We start from the raw sequence: 18,412 nt of genomic DNA on the forward strand, positions 1-18,412 counted from the left end.
ATTATGACTAAATGCTTGTAATTTTCATCGTTTCTTTTTTCACCGCTCACAGTTAGTCACATCCAATAATTGTGAAAATTTGTGTGAAATTAGTTGTGATCCTAGAATTTTTCGAGACTAGAAGCTAAAACAATAGTGAACTCATTCACTCAATTAATGATTAAGTTGTAATTGGTATATAATAAGTTGACGGTTAGTGGTGAACTCATATAAAAATGATGAAAAAAATTTTACCTCCAAATCGGCGTGGTTAAATTTTCCTTCAATCCACTACTTGATAACTCTCATAACTTAGAGCATTCCCATCAGGCGTTGCAAAATTATGTCATTTTATTACATCAAAAAACATACTTTATTATTTTACCACGTCATATTGGATTGAAGACCAAATCCAATCAGAGTTCCTTTCCCATGAGGCTAAGTCCATTCTCAGCTTACCCCTGAACTCTACCGGTCCAAAGGTTGACTCCATAATTTGGACAGGAACGAAAAATGGCCACTACTCAACCAAGTCAGCTTATCATCTTCTTTCTGACGAGGAGTCAGTTGCTGCACCAGGTCCCTCAGATCCAAGGGAACACATGCAATTCTGGCAAGAACTATGGTCTCTCAATGTTCCAAACAAGATACGCCACTTCATTTGGAGGGCGTGCAATGAATCACTTCCAACGAATATAAACGAAAGGTTTCCCTCAACGGTTTGTGTGAATGTTTCTGCTGTGAAAATGAGGACATTCTACATGTGGTTTGGGGCTGCCGAGGGTAAAAGAAATATGGTGGGAAGTGGAGCGATGCAGAACATTCCTATCTGATTGGTTTGCAAGTTTTCGTGATTTGTTTCAAGGTATTCTACTGCTCAAGTCTCCAAAATTTGCTGAATTGTTTGCTTTCATAGCATGGAGCATATGGTTTAACCGCAATGCTCAGAGAGTGGGAAGCCTCACAATTCCAATATCCAAGATTTATAGAGATGCTGTGGAACGCCTTCAAGAATATCAAATGGTGCAAGACTCCCCCCTGCCATCACCTTCGGTTGCTCATCTGGCTCACTGGCTCCCTCCTTCGCTTCACCAATACAAAGCGAATTGTGATGGGGCAGTTTTTCGTGACATAAATTCTGCAGGTTTGGGGGTGGTGATCTGAGACTCAGCTGGTCTGGTAAGTGCAGCACTCTCAGAAAGAATTTGTTTACCTTCAACAGTGGGTGAATTGGAAGCTTTGGCCTGCAAAAGAGCTGTTGCTTTTGCTCTAGAAATTGGACTCCGTGAGGTAGCTTTTGAGGGAGACTCTGAGGTGGTTGTTAAACAAAATGCCGAGCCACCTTGCTTGGCCTCTTATGGTCACATTATTGAGGAGTCACAGATTCTAGCACCAAACTTAAGTTTTGCCTCTTTTTCACATGTCAAACGTAGTGGAAAAGTAGAAACAGATAAATTGGCTAAGTTGGCTAAGCATGTGATTGAACCACATATTTGGTTAGAAGACATCCATATTGATGCAACCAACCTTGTAACTCTTGACAGAAATTTTCTGCCCATCTAATATAAAGCACTTTCTGTTTTCTCAATAAAATAAAATAAAATAATATTATACAACACACTAAAATAATATTTACAACTTATCAAACACAATCTAGGAAAATCACTGTCACAACCACCACACAGCTACCAACAACCAACAGCTACCACCACGCAACCACCACATCCTCCACAACCTAAAACACAATTCAAAACAAACCTATAGCCCATCTAAACCCACCCACCACCGTTGGAACCGAACCCAATCAACACCATTTGAACCCACACATCACTGTCTAAACCCACCCATTACCCAACCCACCCATCAAATAATAGCAACAACCAAAAAAAGAAAAAAAAAAAACCATTGCTAGAGAGAGATCAACGGCACAGTGATGCGTCAACTTGGTAAGCTTGAGAGGAAGAGCAGTGAGGGTGAGAGAAGAAAAGATGAGAGGTTGAGAGAGGAGAGGATCGGGGTTTGAGAAAAAAGAGAAGAAAAGATCTGATAGAGATATGAGAGATGAGAGAGAAAATGGAAATAAAAAATCATTAAAATTTTACAATTCTTGTCCGTACACTTCCAAATATGAGAGTTTACTGTTCATCAATGTCAAATATTTTGGTATTTAGAATATCTCATGGGAGATGTTTTTTGGTGTTTGGTATGCCAAATGCCAAATATTTGACATTTGGCACACTTGATGGTAATGCTCTAACCATCCACTTATCTTATAAATCACCGTGTGTTGTGTTGAAAGCCTTGAAAGAGATTCTTCCAAATTGATTTGGAGAAAACTTTGTTTAAAATCATGGTGTTCCAATCAAATTAACAACTCAATAGGGTGTAAAATTTGGATATGTCTGTAAGTAAGGAAATTTTAAAGAACTCTCGGAATATAGAAAAATTGTGTTTCTTCCGCTCGTATTCATGGTGAATTCTACCATAAATTTAATGAGTAAACCCACCATAAATATAAAAGAAAATTCTTAACAATTTTTCGAAATATGAAAAAATTGTGTTTCCTCTACTTATATTCATGGTAAACTCTATTATGAATTTCACAAGTGAATCCATAGGAAAAGGCATCATTCTCTTAGAAAAGTTAAAACTGAAACCATGCACGCATCCCAATAAATGTAAAAACAAAAAACTGATAAATTGGGACGTGGAAACTCAGATCACAGAGCTGTACATTCCCAGGCCTGATTAACAAATTAAACCGCCGAAATGGGCATTGACAATGACGTGTGACATATTAAGATCATGCTAGAAAAACCAAAATATGTAGAGGCAAAGTTAATGGGGGCCCAAAATGAAGTTCGCTATTTGTAACAATTGGCCCAAAGAGTGGAGATTTCAGAAAGTTTTACAAGATTAAAACTGGACCCAATTCTGGGCCTCTAGAAGGACTTCTTTTTTTGGGTAGGCTTGGAAACATTCCCAAGGAGCCTATCTGATGAGCCAATATTAGGTAGGGAACTTAGGTAATTAGATTTGAGATAAATATTCAGTTAGATCAATAGGTAAAAAAATTTTGTTATCAAATAAGAGATCTGAGAATCGAATCTTGCTTACGCACAAAAACCAATTGATTTCTTAACTTGATGATAAGAACAATCATTATTGAGTGGATGTCAAAGGTTTAAATCTTATCATATCTATAAAAAAAAACATTTGAAATTAACCACCCTCATTAATTCAAATCCAATCAGAGATAATTAAAACAAAAAACAAAATAGTAAGCGTAAAATTGTAATTTACAATTTTATGATTTTTTTTCATAATTTATTGAAGTGATACATTCATTAATTTGTATTTGATGGATGAATTCATTGATCACATCTGGTCAATTCAACAAGTTATAATAATAATAAAATATATTCCTAGCATTGCATAAAAAGAAAAGAACAAGAAAGTCCTGGTCAATTCAACAAGTTATAATAATAATAAAATATATTCCTAGCATTGCATAAAAAGAAAAGAACAAGAAAGTCCAAGCCCACTCAACAACCACCATGTGTTTAGCCAATGGTGCCTTAGCAATATTGTATCAAACGAATTATTTGACAAACTACAATATATATATATATTTTAACTTGAACCCATGACAGACCACAAGATTATAATGGACTAAATTCAACAATCTTTCAAAATAAAGTGAAAATTTAAAAACCAAGCCCACTATTGGTGATATCATTATAAAGATTTTCACTTTAGATAAATCAAATGCATAAGTCGAGTGTGAGATTTCATAATAACGGTGTTCCAAACACTTTAGACAAATTCTCAAAATCAAATTACAGGGAAAAGTAAATACACAGTTTCATCACTAGAGTTCTTGATACTACTGCAAATTATAATTGATTGAACAAGCTCTCAATTCGCTCAAATCTCAATCTTCACGTGGCATCCACATGGTCACTATCTGTCATTGGAAATGGATCGTACTGACCCCCCAAAGGCCCCAACAGACCCACAAAATGAGCCATACTTGTGCAGAGTTATGCGTTTGTTTTGATTTGGATTTTAGATTGGTAAGCATGACTGGCTTGACTGCCGGACTCTAAAAGTGGCAAATCTTTCGTTTTATAGCTCCTCGTTGGTTAGCTGAAAATGAGGATGCTTCAACATTTATTTTTGAGCCTATTGGTAGGACACTGATAGATTTGGGCAAGCTTGTCTCACCTATATTTAGAAGGGTTAGAACCGCTTGTTTCTATTTTTCTATGGAAGAAAGATGCTGTACAGCTTTAGGATTATTGTTACTTTTATACCAAGGTTCCATAAGTTCTTATCCTGACTGTTTATTATCATTTTCAAAGCTCTACATATGGAAACTATTATGATGTTATTATCATAATAGTTACCATATGTAGACCTTTGAAAATGATAAATTGTTATATAGCAATACTAAAGGGGGGTAAATTGAAATTTTTACAAAATAAATCCAATAAATTAGGAAATAAGGCAAAAATGAACCTGCTTAAACCTTGAAGTACAATGGATGGCATCAAAAAGAATTAAGTGTCTGAATCATATACTTCATAGAGACTGAATGATACTGCACTTGAATAATTTTCAACACACTTGGACTTTGAACCTAAATTCTTAATAGTCTTTTAAAGCTCGTCAAGTAGAGCAATTGTGTGCATCATCTGTCTTCCTATGTTAAGAACAGTAGTACATTTGTACCCGGAACAGAACCCAAATAAAAATTTCCATAGGGGTTCCATAGTTAGATTAGAAGATAAAATACAGGGTTACAAAGTGGATGAAATTATACACAACTACACATTTTGCCCAAGCCTCCATGCTTTCTCTGCAGTGCTACAATAATGGTATTTCATAGTAATAAAAGAGAAGTGCAACATCCACTACATTTTCACAATTTCACAACAAATCTGTTGTTGGTCTTCATTTAGGATTTGTTATGAAAATGTTGTGTCCCTAGCATTTCTTGTAACAAAATTGTAGATAAGGGTCTCTAGGATTAAAGATGGCTGTGGCTTTTGCCTCCAAGCCTACCACTGCTTTCTCCTCCTCAGCTCACTCTTAACATCAAAAGATGTTTGTGGGGTATGCTGAGATTTCATTGCAGGCAGTCCTGTCTGGGTGAATCTTCTGCAATCAAATATTGTATGACAATCAAGGCAGTTGAGAAGACAAGCTTATGTATCTATTAAATGTCACAATCATGGATGAATCAAGAATATATTTTCAAACATAAATAACTGAGGATATCAAGGCTATGTGGCTATTGTTGACATCATTACATGGACAAAAGCAAAATTTTAATTCAAGAAAGGTGCAACAAGAGCTGTGTCAAAGTGATGATTGGGTAAAAGCCGTGGCTGTCCTGGGTCCCAAATGTAATGTATGTGTAGTGAAAAAATTCTGAAACCATGACTCACACAGATCTTATACACACAATCAACAAATTAAATTCAAATTCCATTCAAGTTTTTCGAAGTCTAGGGACTCGATAGAATCTCAGCCATTGATTATCACTTTACATATGATCACCAGCTTTGCAATGGTTTTAAAAATTATAATTAGCCACTATATATCAGCAATAAACCTTCAAATATATCCACCATCATTGAGATAGCATTAAACGGGGAAAAACAGTTAAAAAGATTTGAAAAAATACTCTACTAGTACCTGATTTTAGTAATGCAAAGTAGCAACAGGATCCTGTTACAGCTCTAGTCCTGAGGCAAATATGAGATGTCTACTACAACAGCTAAAGCAAATACTTAGCAATGGCCAGTTTAACCAACTGAGGCAATCACAATAGAACGAGTGCACACCATAATCTTTTCAGTAAGGACTATCTTTCCCAAAGCATGCCACACCAAAAACTTTTGATAACTCATCCGGTGAATTCAAGGACCATAATGAGTAAAATGTTTTCAAAATTTAATCATCTTTTCAGCAAGCAATATTCGAAAATCTATACATATAGGAAAAACTGCCCATCAGTCACATTAGGCTTACTAACCAAAATGCTTGTTAGATAAATAAGTTAGATGTGTGTACAAATTCAAATGTCTATAAATCCATCTCAACTAATATGACCATTGGTCATTGAATGTGATTATTTGCATATTAAAGCACACATTTATCAGATGTGACCAACATGAAAGATTCACTTGTATTGCTAATTTAATATCTAAGTGATTGATTATCTTATTAATATGCCCATGCAACTACTCCCAAGTATGAATGTGTATGCACAATATACATAGCACACCAACTTGTGGGTCTCCAAAAACCACTCCAGTTTGTCACATGATTTGATCTTGAAATGAACAGCCAACCACAATCTTGTATCTTTCTAAATGTTTCTCTCTACCCACATCTATCTCAGGGCCTTCTAGCAGAATTCCAACTTCTTAACAGTCTTAATGAACTGATCCTCGTTCTTTTGCTCTTTAGCAATTCTAAGTCCTTCCTTTAAAGTCCCATCTTCCTTGGAATCTAAGTATACCTATATTTCTGTCTACTAGAACAGCCTGGAGATCTAAGATCAAACCCTCAAAAGAAATATCAAAATGAAGGTAAGTCCGAACTCCACCAAATTTGGAATTACACTAATGTTTTCAATCCTTTAACTCAATCTTTGCCTTCCACTGCTGCAGTTACTGGACTGGCTGCACCATAAATTTCGTCATAATAGCATCGAGCCTTTCAAGGATTTTACAATTGGTATTCAAACTGTCCTCATCAACTTTTTTCTCCCCTCAAAAAAAAAAAAAAAAAAAAAAAATCCCTGCTGAAGGCATACATCATCATTACATAAATCATCAGAGTAATCAGGTTAATACACAACCATGATAATTGCTTCTGCTACTCAATGTCTTACAGAATTCTTCACAATCTAAAAAGATAATCACAGCGAAAACAAGTATAAGTTAAAAAAATCTGGTGGCCTTTGAGATAGGTGGTCTCAAACAATCAGAACACAAACATTTTCAGTTATTATAGCACTGTAGCAATGAAGTTGGGTGATACCACCAACCTTTTGTGGACACAGGGCCACCTGATTAAGGTTCTCAGCAGTAAGTGATGGGACCACCTTGTTCTACAGTCCACATCATTCAGTGAAGAAAGCACTCAACCCTTAACTCTAACAGGCATACATGTCCAGAATGGAGCAGCCATTAAATTGATCCACATTCCCCTTTCCAAAGCACAAAAGAAAAAAGAAACAAAAAGGAATACTGATATGTCTTTCTCATAGACAAGTCTTTCTTCCCTAATTATTTTCATGGATATCCTAACTCTTTTTTGGAACTATAATTTCAGGAAACCCTTGCATTTGCCTTACTGCACAGCCATCAATTGATGACCAAGACTTCTACACGAAGCCAAGCTTTGGCTCCACATACAAATCCAGATCCTTAAAGCAACCCAAACAGGAATCTGGAAAATCTTTTTCTGACTCTGATGCCAAGAAAGAGGAAGAAAACTTAGAAGAAGAAACATCTACTGTAATCTCTGAGCTCTTCAATGGCTTTCTCACCATTGGAACCCTTGGTCTGGAACCAATCATGAGTGAGCCAGCTACACCAACATTTGCCATGCCTCTGGAGAGCTTAAATGAGAGCAAAACAGAGGTAACAGAGAATGACTTGAAGCTCATCAACTATGAGCTGGAGAAGTTCCTTGAGGCTGAAACTAAAGAATGGTGCGATGAATCATCCGGACGGAACAGTATTGCTAGCACCATTACACTCAGTGGCAAGCCAATGGATGTGGCTGAAAATGAAGATTATGAGAAAATTTTGGTATGTCCACTGCAAGGATATCTATTTGGCTCTTCAATTGAACTGCCAGAAACAAGAAAAGAAGTAAAGAAAGAGAAGGCATCACTTGCAGAGCTGTTTCATAGGACAAAAATATCAAATGAAGAAAACACAGAGAAAAGTGAGAAAGGGGAGATGCAAGACAAGAAAACGCATAAATCTGCTATGCATCTCATGAAGAAGATGCTAAAGAAGCTCCATGCTTCCTCAAGGAGCTCCATCCCTTCTGCTGCTGGTGATGCAGCTGACTCAGTTTCAACCAAGAAGATACTCCACAAGGTTGGTCTCTTGCTCATAATTCTTCTGAGAACCATTATTGAACATTAGATCCCTCAGGTGAACACGTAATCCTTAGATCAATATCACTCATTGTAATCATCTATTGTCTTATAAGTTGAATATGAGTTCCTAAGCACACTACTAGTGCCAGCTATTTAGGATAAACAAAAGTCAAATAAAAGATTCAGATGATGTGGATTCTCCGCCATCCAAAATCCTGTGTCAACCTTTTTCCCCAAGGATTCTTGCTAGCTAGCAAGAGATCCAATGGTGATTGGTGCTTTTAGTGTAACCCAAAACCCAAAAAATGGAAAGAAAGAATGCTACTTCTAATTCACGCAATTGATGTCAAACTAAAGATTCTTCAGTCAAGGTCAACAGAAATAAATTCAGAGCATAGTTAGCAATGCCAAAGCATGTTATCTACCAATCCTAGCATAGCATCCAAATGGAAAACCTTTAAGCTCTCAAACCAATCCATAACTTTTCTGGATATGTCTTCATCAGATAATAACATTTATGAATAATTTGTCATTGAACACAAATGATCACATAGGAGTTAGTGCCTCCACTGTGTTCTAAATGGATCTTATAACAATTGTTCATTAAAGATGTTAGCTTCTTTATGTGTGGCATGCAGGTCATACGTGTGTTCCACAGAAAAATCCATCCTGAAAGCTCTATAGCTGAAAGAGAATTTGTTAATTCCCATAAATATAAGGTCAAAAAAGCTCCCAGTGGTAGCTATAATAATGGAGATCAGATGCACTTGGGTGAAGACAATGATGCCTTTACTCTAGAGCCCATGTCAAAGATAAGCCACCGTTACAAGACCAAATTGAACCCACCCCAAGATGGGCTGCATGACAGTAATCTAAGTGCAAAAGAACATTGGATCATGACAGATGCAGACTGTAAGTATCAGTTTTTTTTTTTGGTTTGGTAAATTACACATGCACCAAGTGGGTTTTGAATCCGCAATCTCACCCTCCACCTACAAGTATAAATTAAATGCTATACAAAATATCTAGTATAAATCCCACCATATCATAAAATTCAGGAATTATAACTTCAAAATGTGATTACCTTCTTTGTTTGTTTGTTTGTTTGTTTTTTTTTTTTTTTTTTTTTTGGAGAAAAAAAATGTGTTATCCTCGGTATCAGTTTCTGAGAATGTGCATATATATATATATATATATATATAAAGGTAAATAGAGTGATGGAGATGTCAATATCATTCTAGACAGGAAATTTGCAAGGTGTAAAATAATTACGGTGATCTTGCCACGAATATTTTGAAAATGCACAAAGTCTTATTTTTGGGGATAAGTAAGTGAAAATGCACAAAGAAAATGATCAATTAATAGTTATATTATTGAAAACAAAAGGCATACAGTTCCATTCTAATAACATTAATTTGTTGATTTTGACATCCATTATTTGTTGAAACTAATGATGTGTCCGGATATCTTGTTATGCTAATAATTGTTGAATTAACTGTAATGTATAAACTATTGGGCATTATATTTGTCATGTAATATAAATCCCACATTAACAAATAAATATAACCTCAACATGTATTACTTTCATCATCAGTTTCTAAGTGAGGAGACACTTCAATCCTATGCTTATGTATATAACAAAACAATGAATTGGAATTTCACAAAGTTATAAATAAAGTGATGGATATGTCAATAATTAATTAGTGTTATCTTACCATGAATCTCACAAATTTTTTTTTTCGTGGGAGGGGGGGGGGGGGGGGGGAGGGAGATAAGCAAGTGAAAATGAACAATTAAGAGTTATAATATCATAAACAAAAGGCATACAGTTCCACTATAATAACATTAATATATTGATTTTGACATCCATTCTACATTGAAATTAATTCCTCCATCCCAAATTGTTAGTCCTATTAAGAAAATCCAACTTTTTAAGAGAATATCATTTAATATCTTGTTTCCTAAATAAAAGGCTTAATATAAATTTATCAAAAAATTGGAATATGAATACTGCTATTATAAAAAACATTTACTGCGTCCCAAGATTGGCGCCAAGCATTTTTGGAGTACTTTCACAAGTCAAATACAAATTTGAACTTATCCTTTTAAGCAAATATAAAAAACCTACTACTACAAAAATACAATCTTTATTGGCGCCGAGAATTTTTAGAGTACTTTCAGTTTCAAATACAAATTCCGACTTATCCTTTTATTCAAATCTGAAAAACCTATTACTACAACAATACAAACTAAACTGTATTGAAGTGTTTATAGTGTTTTTTTTTTTTTTTTTTTGGTTTCATTTGGAAGAGAATGGTGTGTACAATGCCAATTTTAAATTATGGATGAGAAGAACATTGGATAACAATGTATAGAAAAAAAGAATATTGTATAACAAGGTATGATAATGTCCTGTGCAATGTAAAATTGTTTCATAATGAAACTAGAAAAGCACCCTATTTTTATTGATTGTTTTGAGCTTCTGTTGATTTTTTTTTTTAAATGCTCCCAAAGATAAAGCAGGGGCATAATAGGAAAGTTAGTAAGTTAGCGGCTTTTAAATTTAGAAATAGTACAACATTTTGGGGCATCCCAAAATGTAATATAGGACCAATAATTTGGGATGGAGGGAGTAATAATTTTTTTTTTTGTTGGGGGGGGGGGGGGGGGGGGAGAGAGTAAGCGAAAATATAACATTAATATATTGATTGGACATCCATTATTTGTTGAAATTAATCATGTTTCTTGATATCTTATTGTGCTAATGATTGTTTATTAAAAGTAATGTATAAACTATTTGGCATTATATTTATCATGTGTGCAACTTCATTCCAGAGCATAATTGTGGCAGAAAGATAAAGAGTACTATGATGATTATGTTTACTGATTAATACATCTAACCCATTCCCACTGTTGGTATTGTGTTGTAGACTTGGTGTTGGAGCTTTAGTGACTGAATCTGAAAGAAGGTGATATTATGTCATCATCCTCTACAAGTAAAAAGTGTACATTTAGTGTTTAATAGTACATCTTACTATGTTGTGAGTGATTATGTGATGATGGACTTAAGAGAAAGTGAAGGGTCAAGAAGGTGTCTGTCTTATCTTCCTCAGTGTGATAATAAAGCTGTAACTAAGTTTCATACAAGCTTCCTAATAATGCTATTTTGAGTATCTAGAAGTAATACTTTTATCATTAAGAATATCCCAGGATTTATGTAACAAGGCCCTTCCTATATCATTGCCTATTTTCTTGTGTGGAACACCTCATACATTTATTGGACATGATGTTTGCAGAGTTAGCCATCTGCATGTGTTCTCCTTGTGTGGAGTCAAACTAGAATTAAAATTTGTTAATGTGAGTGGATTAAAAAAGGTAATAACATGTTTCAGCTTTTGGAGGATAAAGTCTAGGCACCCAATGTCCATGTCAATACACATAGATGCTAATCTGACTTGGTGCAACATAGTTCAATCATTCAAATTGCAAACCAAGAGCCTCCATTCTTAAGTTCATAATTGATCATAAAGTATTGGAAATGAAAGAACCAATGCGGAAGTGCTGGCTTTAATTTCCTGACACAAGTTTCTTTTTCTACTCAAATTTTTTTTGAGTGATTTTTTTTTTTTTTTAATTTTTTAATTTTTAAATCCTCAACAACTCATTTCAAGCACTAACATGCTAGGAATATATTCACATGAAGCACTAGGAGCATCAGGGTCAAACCTCACAACATCACAAGTTGATGAAGGCAAAAGCATATTTCCAAACTTAAAGTGGTAGTGGCTCTTCCTTAAGAATTCCACCCATTTTCATGCTCCAGGATCGATCAACTAGAGTTGCTAACTCTCTGAAAGGCACACAGGAAGCTTATAATCAAACAAAAATGCATATAATTAGGAGGAAAACAAGAGGGAAAAAAAAAGCTTGACATAATTTCCTTTTACCAGCTACTTAAGGTATGTTTTAGAATGCTTTGAAACTCATTAATTAATGAAATTAATAATAGGTTAATGAAATACAATAAACTTTAGCCAAATAAAATTTTATAATTGGTAGGGGATCTCCCCTCCAACCAACCCCACCCCACCCCCCCCCCCCCACCCCCCAACCCCCAACCAAAAAAAGAAAAGTATCTGGCTCTTTCCTATTAGCCATTATAAGATTGTTTTTATTGGTAAGTTACATAAGCACCTAATTTGAAACCATAACCTCCCCCTCCACCCATTCTTGTGAGATAACGAAGCGAATTTGAGCCAGAGCTCATTGTAAGATTAATAATTTTAGGCCAAACTGCAATTTTGGTCCTTGTACATTTGTCACATATTCAGTTTCATCCATGTACACTTCATTGTGTCAATTTCATCCTTCAACATTCAAAATCAAGGTTTTCAACTATTAATCATATCACTAAAGTCCCTCAACTTTCAACATCAAGTCAATTTTATCCTTAAAAGGCAATAAACAAGTGAAAACACATGGTTACAAAATCTGATTATGGCTACTACTTTCTCACTATCCTATTCTTTACAACTCCTCAAAAGTACACACCAAAAACAAAAATAAGGATATATGCATGTTCATGTCTAGAATCTAAAAGGTTTCATAGTAAACAGCTGATCTTGTAAAATATATGTCCAAGGCTGTAGGTTATAGGTAAAAACCATGATTGAACACATTTAACTTATAAATCTTTCTGTGGGATGACTACAATTCACAATGCATGAATCTTTCATAAGTCCAATTTAGGCAACACGCTGTTTTGAGTAGAAACAGTAGTAACACAAATGAAAACAGAAGAACAATGGTAAAGGATAAAAAATATAGAGGAAGGAAAGGGAAAGACAGACTTGAGGTCATGGCTGACAGCTAGTATAGTTAATTCTTTCTTTAGATGCTTCAAAAGCTTCACAACATCTGCCCGTGCCTTCCAATCTAATCAATGAACATTAACACAATTTGAAATTAACATTGCAGCAGTATTGTAGAAAACAAAGTATGATAAAGATCAGAAGGAAGCAAGAGGATCAATATAATAAACTTGTAAAAGATTCCCAGCAAAAGTTTTATATGGAAGCCGTTGGCAAGTCAAAATAACAAATCCTAAAATTTAGAAGCCACCGGTTCAACTGTAACTGAAACTTACCTATCATTAAGCCAAGTTGTTTCAGAATTTTATTTAAATAAAAAGGGATTAGAAATAGTTGCCAACCATATGAATTTGATTAATTCAATACAAAAAGCAGGTCTTCTTAACTATCAGCAGTAAAAAATGTTCTGCAAGCATTTTAGTACGAGAGATTTCAGAGAATTACAGGGATAAAGAATGCATGATTGTTGGATAATCTCTTATGAAATCCATATATATGTAAACCATGGTCCTATTTGCATAAAGTTGGAAGACAACCAACAATGTAGAATTAAAGGGGACCAAATGCATATTCATACCAAGACCAGCAAGGGGCTCATCCAGTATCAATAAATCTGGGATTTGTACCTAAAGAATAAAATCAACAAAAAATAATGGGTCAAATCATACCACAACTACAAGCAGTGATGTAAAAGGTTTATCTCATGAAACCAAGGCCAAATTGCCCAACAAGTGTTTGCCTTAATGTGTCCGTGCATGTTTCTGTTTGGGTGTGTTTATAGCAATTATCTAGGGTCTTACGAGTTGAATTGCCAAGGCAAGCCGGCGTTTATAACCACCACTAAGAGTATGAGGATCTTTATCCAAGGATATACCATTTAAACCAACCTGCAGTCATTAAAGAGTTTAATTTGGAATATACAGGATATTATAACCAAGACCTAGAAACAATGAACATCAAATATATAAGGGCTCAATAAGTAGGAGAAAATTAGTTTATATTCAGAGCACACAAATACCCAATTAATTGCTCTTTGGAGTCTCAAAGCAAGATGCTCCTTGAATTGGAGGTCACCCCTTTGCCTTGGCCACCCAAATGTAACTTCCTCCAGCACGTTATCTGCCATGAAGTACCTAGCTTGCAAGATGACATGCTCTTAAGGTCTAAATAAAAAGAAATCCAATAAAAATGCCAATAGATAATAGGGAAGTACAGGTGCAATTTTGTAATCTATGAAACAAGAAGCTAAAAGAAATGCACCAGCAACAACACATACAAAAACAAAGTACAAAGACCATGCAAAATCATATTAGACAAAAGGAAACAAGTTAGAAATGCAGTACGTTTTTGGATGGATTCCATTGATTTTATCAATTTTGATGAAGTGGAGCATCAAAATTCTTTTAATGAGCGAAGGAAACAACTTTTCTTCCCTTCAATTAGTAATAAATACCTTTCAGGAAACTGAAAGACAATGCCAACTCTCTCCGGGGTTAACGGTTTAGGAGATTGATTTGGATTGCCATCATTCCCATATCTTTGAATATGAATGGAACCTGAAGTTGGTTTACTCAGCCCTGCAAGAAGCTGCAAGATGGAAAGAAAATGAAATTGACACAATTTATTGAATAAAAAGGGGGAAGGATTATATAAATAGTAAGATCTCTGTTTTTTTTTTTTTTTTTTTTTGGGAATTTAAAGCACACTAACAGAAACACACATTCACGAAAGAGGTATACCTGCAACAAAGTAGTTTTACCACTTCCACTCCGTCCAAATATTAAACCAAAACTGCAGCAATTGACTTGAATAAGTTATCCCTAGAATGCAAGGTACTACTTGTTAGATATTCTAAGCTGCCCATGACAAAGATGTTGAAGTCTCTGATTAGTACAGTACAATTGATAGAGAATATGACTAGGAGAGAGGTTCCCCCACTTAGTATGGCTCTGACCTCACAAATTTATCAAATTCTATGGGATGGTCAGAAGAAAATATGGAAAACTATTAACAAAAATAATCTGGTGACAGATCTGATGGAAAAGATTATCTGTTTAGACTTTAGAATGATACCTTACCCAACAAAGTCCTAGAGAAACAATTGAAAGGAAGATCCCAAACATCGAACAATGTGCTTTGGACAGTATTCAACAAAACAGAAACAAAGTACCTTTTTTCAGGAAGTGTAAAATTAACAGACTTTAGAAGGCTCATCTCGGTCCCTGGTGGTCGATAGCTAACATCCCTAACCTTAAAGAGAGAGAGAGAAAAAAAATATTTATTGTATCCATAACTTCCTGCACTTTCACTTCAAAATTCAAATTCTAGCAAACATGAAACTGATATTTACTGGCAAAGCATGCAACTGAATACTTAAGACCATGAAAGCATCTTTTCACCCATAAAGGTAAAATCCTGTATCTGCAGAATGCAAGAAACAGATACACTGCTAATTCCTAAATCAATGCATCCAGAAAATTTTTTAGAGCACTTTGGTTCAAAATATTGGGGAAAGTAAGGGCCTGAGAGTCCATTCTAAATTGAACTGACATGAAGAATCTAAACATGACACTTACTACCTTTATAATTTTGAAGGGCTCCATTTGAGGCAAACAAATCCACCTTTTGGTAAGACCTCAAAAAAATGCAAGTTTGTATTGATGCAAAATTTTCATTTTCAGACAAATGTATGTTTAATCCCCAGAACCAAAACTTGGAAGAACAAGCATGAGGTGCCACATTAAGAAATCCCACATTAATAAGAATTTTAACAATAAAATCCAAATTTGTTTTCTCAAATGCACTCTTCTCTTCAGGAACTCTCCAAGGATTCCATTAACTACGTCTCCTAAAATCCCCGGCATGACAGTCATTTTGTTTTTCATTATGCTAATGGGTACTACAAAATCCTTACAAACTGACACTAATCACACTAGTTGCCATGCTGTAAGCCTTTTTGTATTAGAATCAGTATTACTTTTTAGCATTTTCCCCAAATGAAAATGCCGAGTATCTCCGTTTGTTTCAACATTAATGTTTTCTAAAAAATGAGTCATTTTCCAAAAAGGATTTGTTTGGAAAATTATCTCATTTTCCTATGTTTGGTTGTAACATCAAAATGAGATAGAGTTGTTTTTGCCTCTTAACTTCTTTTATTTAGCGCAGCTTGAGATAAAGTTGTCGGAAAATTTTAGCAAAAACAATCTCTAAAAAAAATAAGTCATATTGTTAATAGGGTTTTTCGTTGATACTTCCAAACACACAGGAAAACGCAAAAAACTATTAAGTGAAATAACCATATTGTTACCCTTATATTTGTCAGTACATGTGGACAAAATAACATATAACAGCGACAATTTTCATGAGCCCAAGGTGGACTAGTAAAAGTTTCACCATAAAAATCACGCAAATTACATGCATTGCCACTGTCAATGATTTTTCAAACAAGAACTAAATTGCTAACCACACAATAACAGTAGTAAGAGAGAGAGAGAGAGAGAGAGGAAGCTCACTTCAAAGCAGGAGTAATCACATTTAACACTGGAAGGCCGAGGTGTTCGGAAATTCAAACAGCTAGAAAATTGTTGCAGATAGAAATTCGATGAAATCAAATTCACAGAGAAATTAAAATCATGCGGAAAATGAAAGAGATTTAAGTGCGAAGAAGGAATTGGAAAAGTGATTACCTGGATGATGATGAGGATTTTGGTGTGATTGGGAGTGGCGGTGACTCCAGAGCTCCCCAGCCACTGAGTTTGAGAGCCATCCTGAGTTTGAGAGCCATCCTGTGCCTGAGAGGTACAGATATTGAATCAGTTGGGCTTCCAGATTTTGTTTATATACCTTATCGTTGTCCATTATTTGGGCCTTTCGAGATTCGGCTTTCTTTGTCAAGGGGCCTCAAGGCCCATGGGCTGTGGCCATGGGACCCTTTTCTTTTGGTGTAGTGATTTTTTTTTTTTTTTTTTTTTTCCTTTTAATAATTTGATGGTTACAATGTGAGAAATGGATTTAAATTTAGATTTTTGGTTAAAAACACTATGATATAAGTATCTCTTAAGTTATAAGACTCTTAGTGGTAAGTGAATATATATTAGTAGAGATTAAATTTCTATACGGATGTGGTGTAGAACTTTTACACCCTTCAATCCTAATTTGTCATATCAATATATCATATATTAAAGAATAAGCATAACATCTTTCAAAAAAAAAAAAAAAAACAAGCGTAACCACATTCAATAATTATAATATCTATATTAAAATCCAATCCAACTAGAAGTATATTGAAATATTATTAGGTATGGTAAAATATATTGAATTTTATGTAAAAAAAAATTGATATGTCAATAACTCAATATCTTATAAAACATAGATTTTATGCTCATTCTTACCAAATTTGGGTTCATATTAATAATATGAGGGTCAGTAATTTTTATTTTAGTGAGCTTCGTTTCATTGCTTTTTTTTTTTTTTTTTTTGGTGAGATAGCTCACTTTCATTGACTTATTAGAGTGTGTTTAGAACTTTCTCAGACTATTTTTTTTTTCTTTTATTTAACGAATACAGCATCATTTAGAATTCTAAAAACTATAGTATTTAACAAATCAAAATACTAATGTATTTATTTTAATATTTCACTTTATAATTTCCTTTTTATATTTTTAATACTTCATTAAAATATCATTCCTTTATTATTTTTTAATTCTTTTTTGTTCACCATCTGCATCTTTTCCTCTCTCATTATCTGTGTATCTTTCTTCTCCCACCACTCACGCCGCCGCCACCCCCCACCATCTTATCCACTGAAAAACCCAAACCCAAGCCACCACCCACTGCAAAACCGAAACCACCAAAACCCAAACCACCGACATCGAAACCCATAGCAAATCAGTAACCACTGAAACCCAACCCATAGCAAAACTGATACCACCGAAATCGAAACCCACAGCAAAACTGTAACCACCGAAATCCAAGCCACCACCTACCACCCACCTTTCAAACCCACATCATGAACCCAGAAAACTACACCCAAACCCGGGGCGGCGCTAAAGCAAATTCAGGGGGTTCATTTGAACCCCCTGGCTTCAAAATAAAAAGCTATATATATAAAATATATATTTTTGTTTTTGTTACTTTAATACTTTAATTTATTTTTAAAAATATTTTTTTCGCACTCTCTCTTAAATTTTGTACAGTATTATGCACGGCTAAATAAAAGAATTATATATATTTGATAATATAATTAAATTTAATAACAAATAAAATAGTAAAAATATTTTAAAGATTACGGCAAATTTTAAATTTTTAAAAGCTTTTAGTAGTAAATGAGTTGGGCTTTGCACAGTTTTGGTCATAAACTTATAACATGAATAATTTTATTGAGAAACACTAATTAATGATTGATGAGAAATGCTATACTCGATCAGATTAA

General features: G+C 34.5%; 2 protein-coding genes across 6 annotated transcripts; one reads left to right on the top strand and one right to left on the bottom strand.

The window, feature by feature from the left end:
• Positions 1-4,721: 4,721 nt before the first annotated feature.
• LOC126714576 (ABC transporter I family member 11, chloroplastic) lies at positions 4,722-16,772 on the bottom strand. Of its 4 annotated transcripts, none has more exons than XR_007651629.1 (12): positions 16,668-16,772; positions 16,494-16,554; positions 15,152-15,231; positions 14,721-14,772; positions 14,435-14,568; positions 14,000-14,114; positions 13,782-13,868; positions 13,559-13,607; positions 12,961-13,045; positions 11,837-11,960; positions 5,683-7,853; positions 4,722-5,142 (listed from the first exon to the last, which is right to left on the bottom strand). XR_007651629.1 is itself a non-coding variant. In XM_050414782.1 (11 exons), exons 1-10 carry the CDS (start codon positions 16,763-16,765, stop codon positions 11,882-11,884), a joined length of 840 nt encoding a protein of 279 aa, XP_050270739.1. In that variant the 5' UTR covers positions 16,766-16,772; the 3' UTR covers positions 4,722-5,142; positions 11,837-11,881. The 4 variants fall into 4 exon arrangements, 1 of the variants encoding a protein (XP_050270739.1); XR_007651630.1 differs by lacking the exon at positions 5,683-7,853 and adding an exon at positions 11,005-11,069; XR_007651631.1 differs by lacking the exon at positions 5,683-7,853 and adding an exon at positions 11,005-11,100.
• On the top strand, positions 6,483-11,387 carry LOC126714575 (protein LAZY 1). 2 transcript variants are annotated; one of them, XM_050414781.1, is made up of 5 exons: positions 6,483-6,581; positions 6,663-6,729; positions 7,330-8,108; positions 8,749-9,022; positions 11,041-11,387. In XM_050414781.1, exons 1-5 carry the CDS (start codon positions 6,576-6,578, stop codon positions 11,058-11,060), a joined length of 1,146 nt encoding a protein of 381 aa, XP_050270738.1. In that variant the 5' UTR covers positions 6,483-6,575; the 3' UTR covers positions 11,061-11,387. The 2 variants fall into 2 exon arrangements, with proteins under 2 accessions (XP_050270738.1, XP_050270737.1); XM_050414780.1 differs by lacking the exon at positions 11,041-11,387 and having other exon boundaries at positions 8,749-9,885.
• Positions 16,773-18,412: the final 1,640 nt, after the last annotated feature.

The sequence above is a fragment of the Quercus robur genome, chromosome 2, assembly GCF_932294415.1.
Source record: "Quercus robur chromosome 2, dhQueRobu3.1, whole genome shotgun sequence".
Taxonomy (NCBI): domain Eukaryota; kingdom Viridiplantae; phylum Streptophyta; class Magnoliopsida; order Fagales; family Fagaceae; genus Quercus; species Quercus robur.

Bases quoted from the DNA above. Each gene is read 5' to 3' on its own strand.
- LOC126714575 (XM_050414780.1), top strand. The intron at 6,730-7,329 runs GTATTCAAACTG...CTATAATTTCAG, and splicing joins TTTCAAGGATTTTACAATTG to GAAACCCTTGCATTTGCCTT. The intron at 8,109-8,748 runs GTTGGTCTCTTG...TGTGGCATGCAG, and splicing joins CCAAGAAGATACTCCACAAG to GTCATACGTGTGTTCCACAG.
- LOC126714576 (XM_050414782.1), bottom strand. From the start codon at position 16,765: ATGGCTCTCAAACTCAGGATGGCTCTCAAACTCAGTGGCTGGGGAGCT. The intron at 16,555-16,667 runs GTAATCACTTTT...ACAATTTTCTAG, and splicing joins AAATCCTCATCATCATCCAG to CTGTTTGAATTTCCGAACAC. The intron at 11,961-12,960 runs GTCTGTCTTTCC...TGTGCCTTTCAG, and splicing joins GCTGTCAGCCATGACCTCAA to AGAGTTAGCAACTCTAGTTG.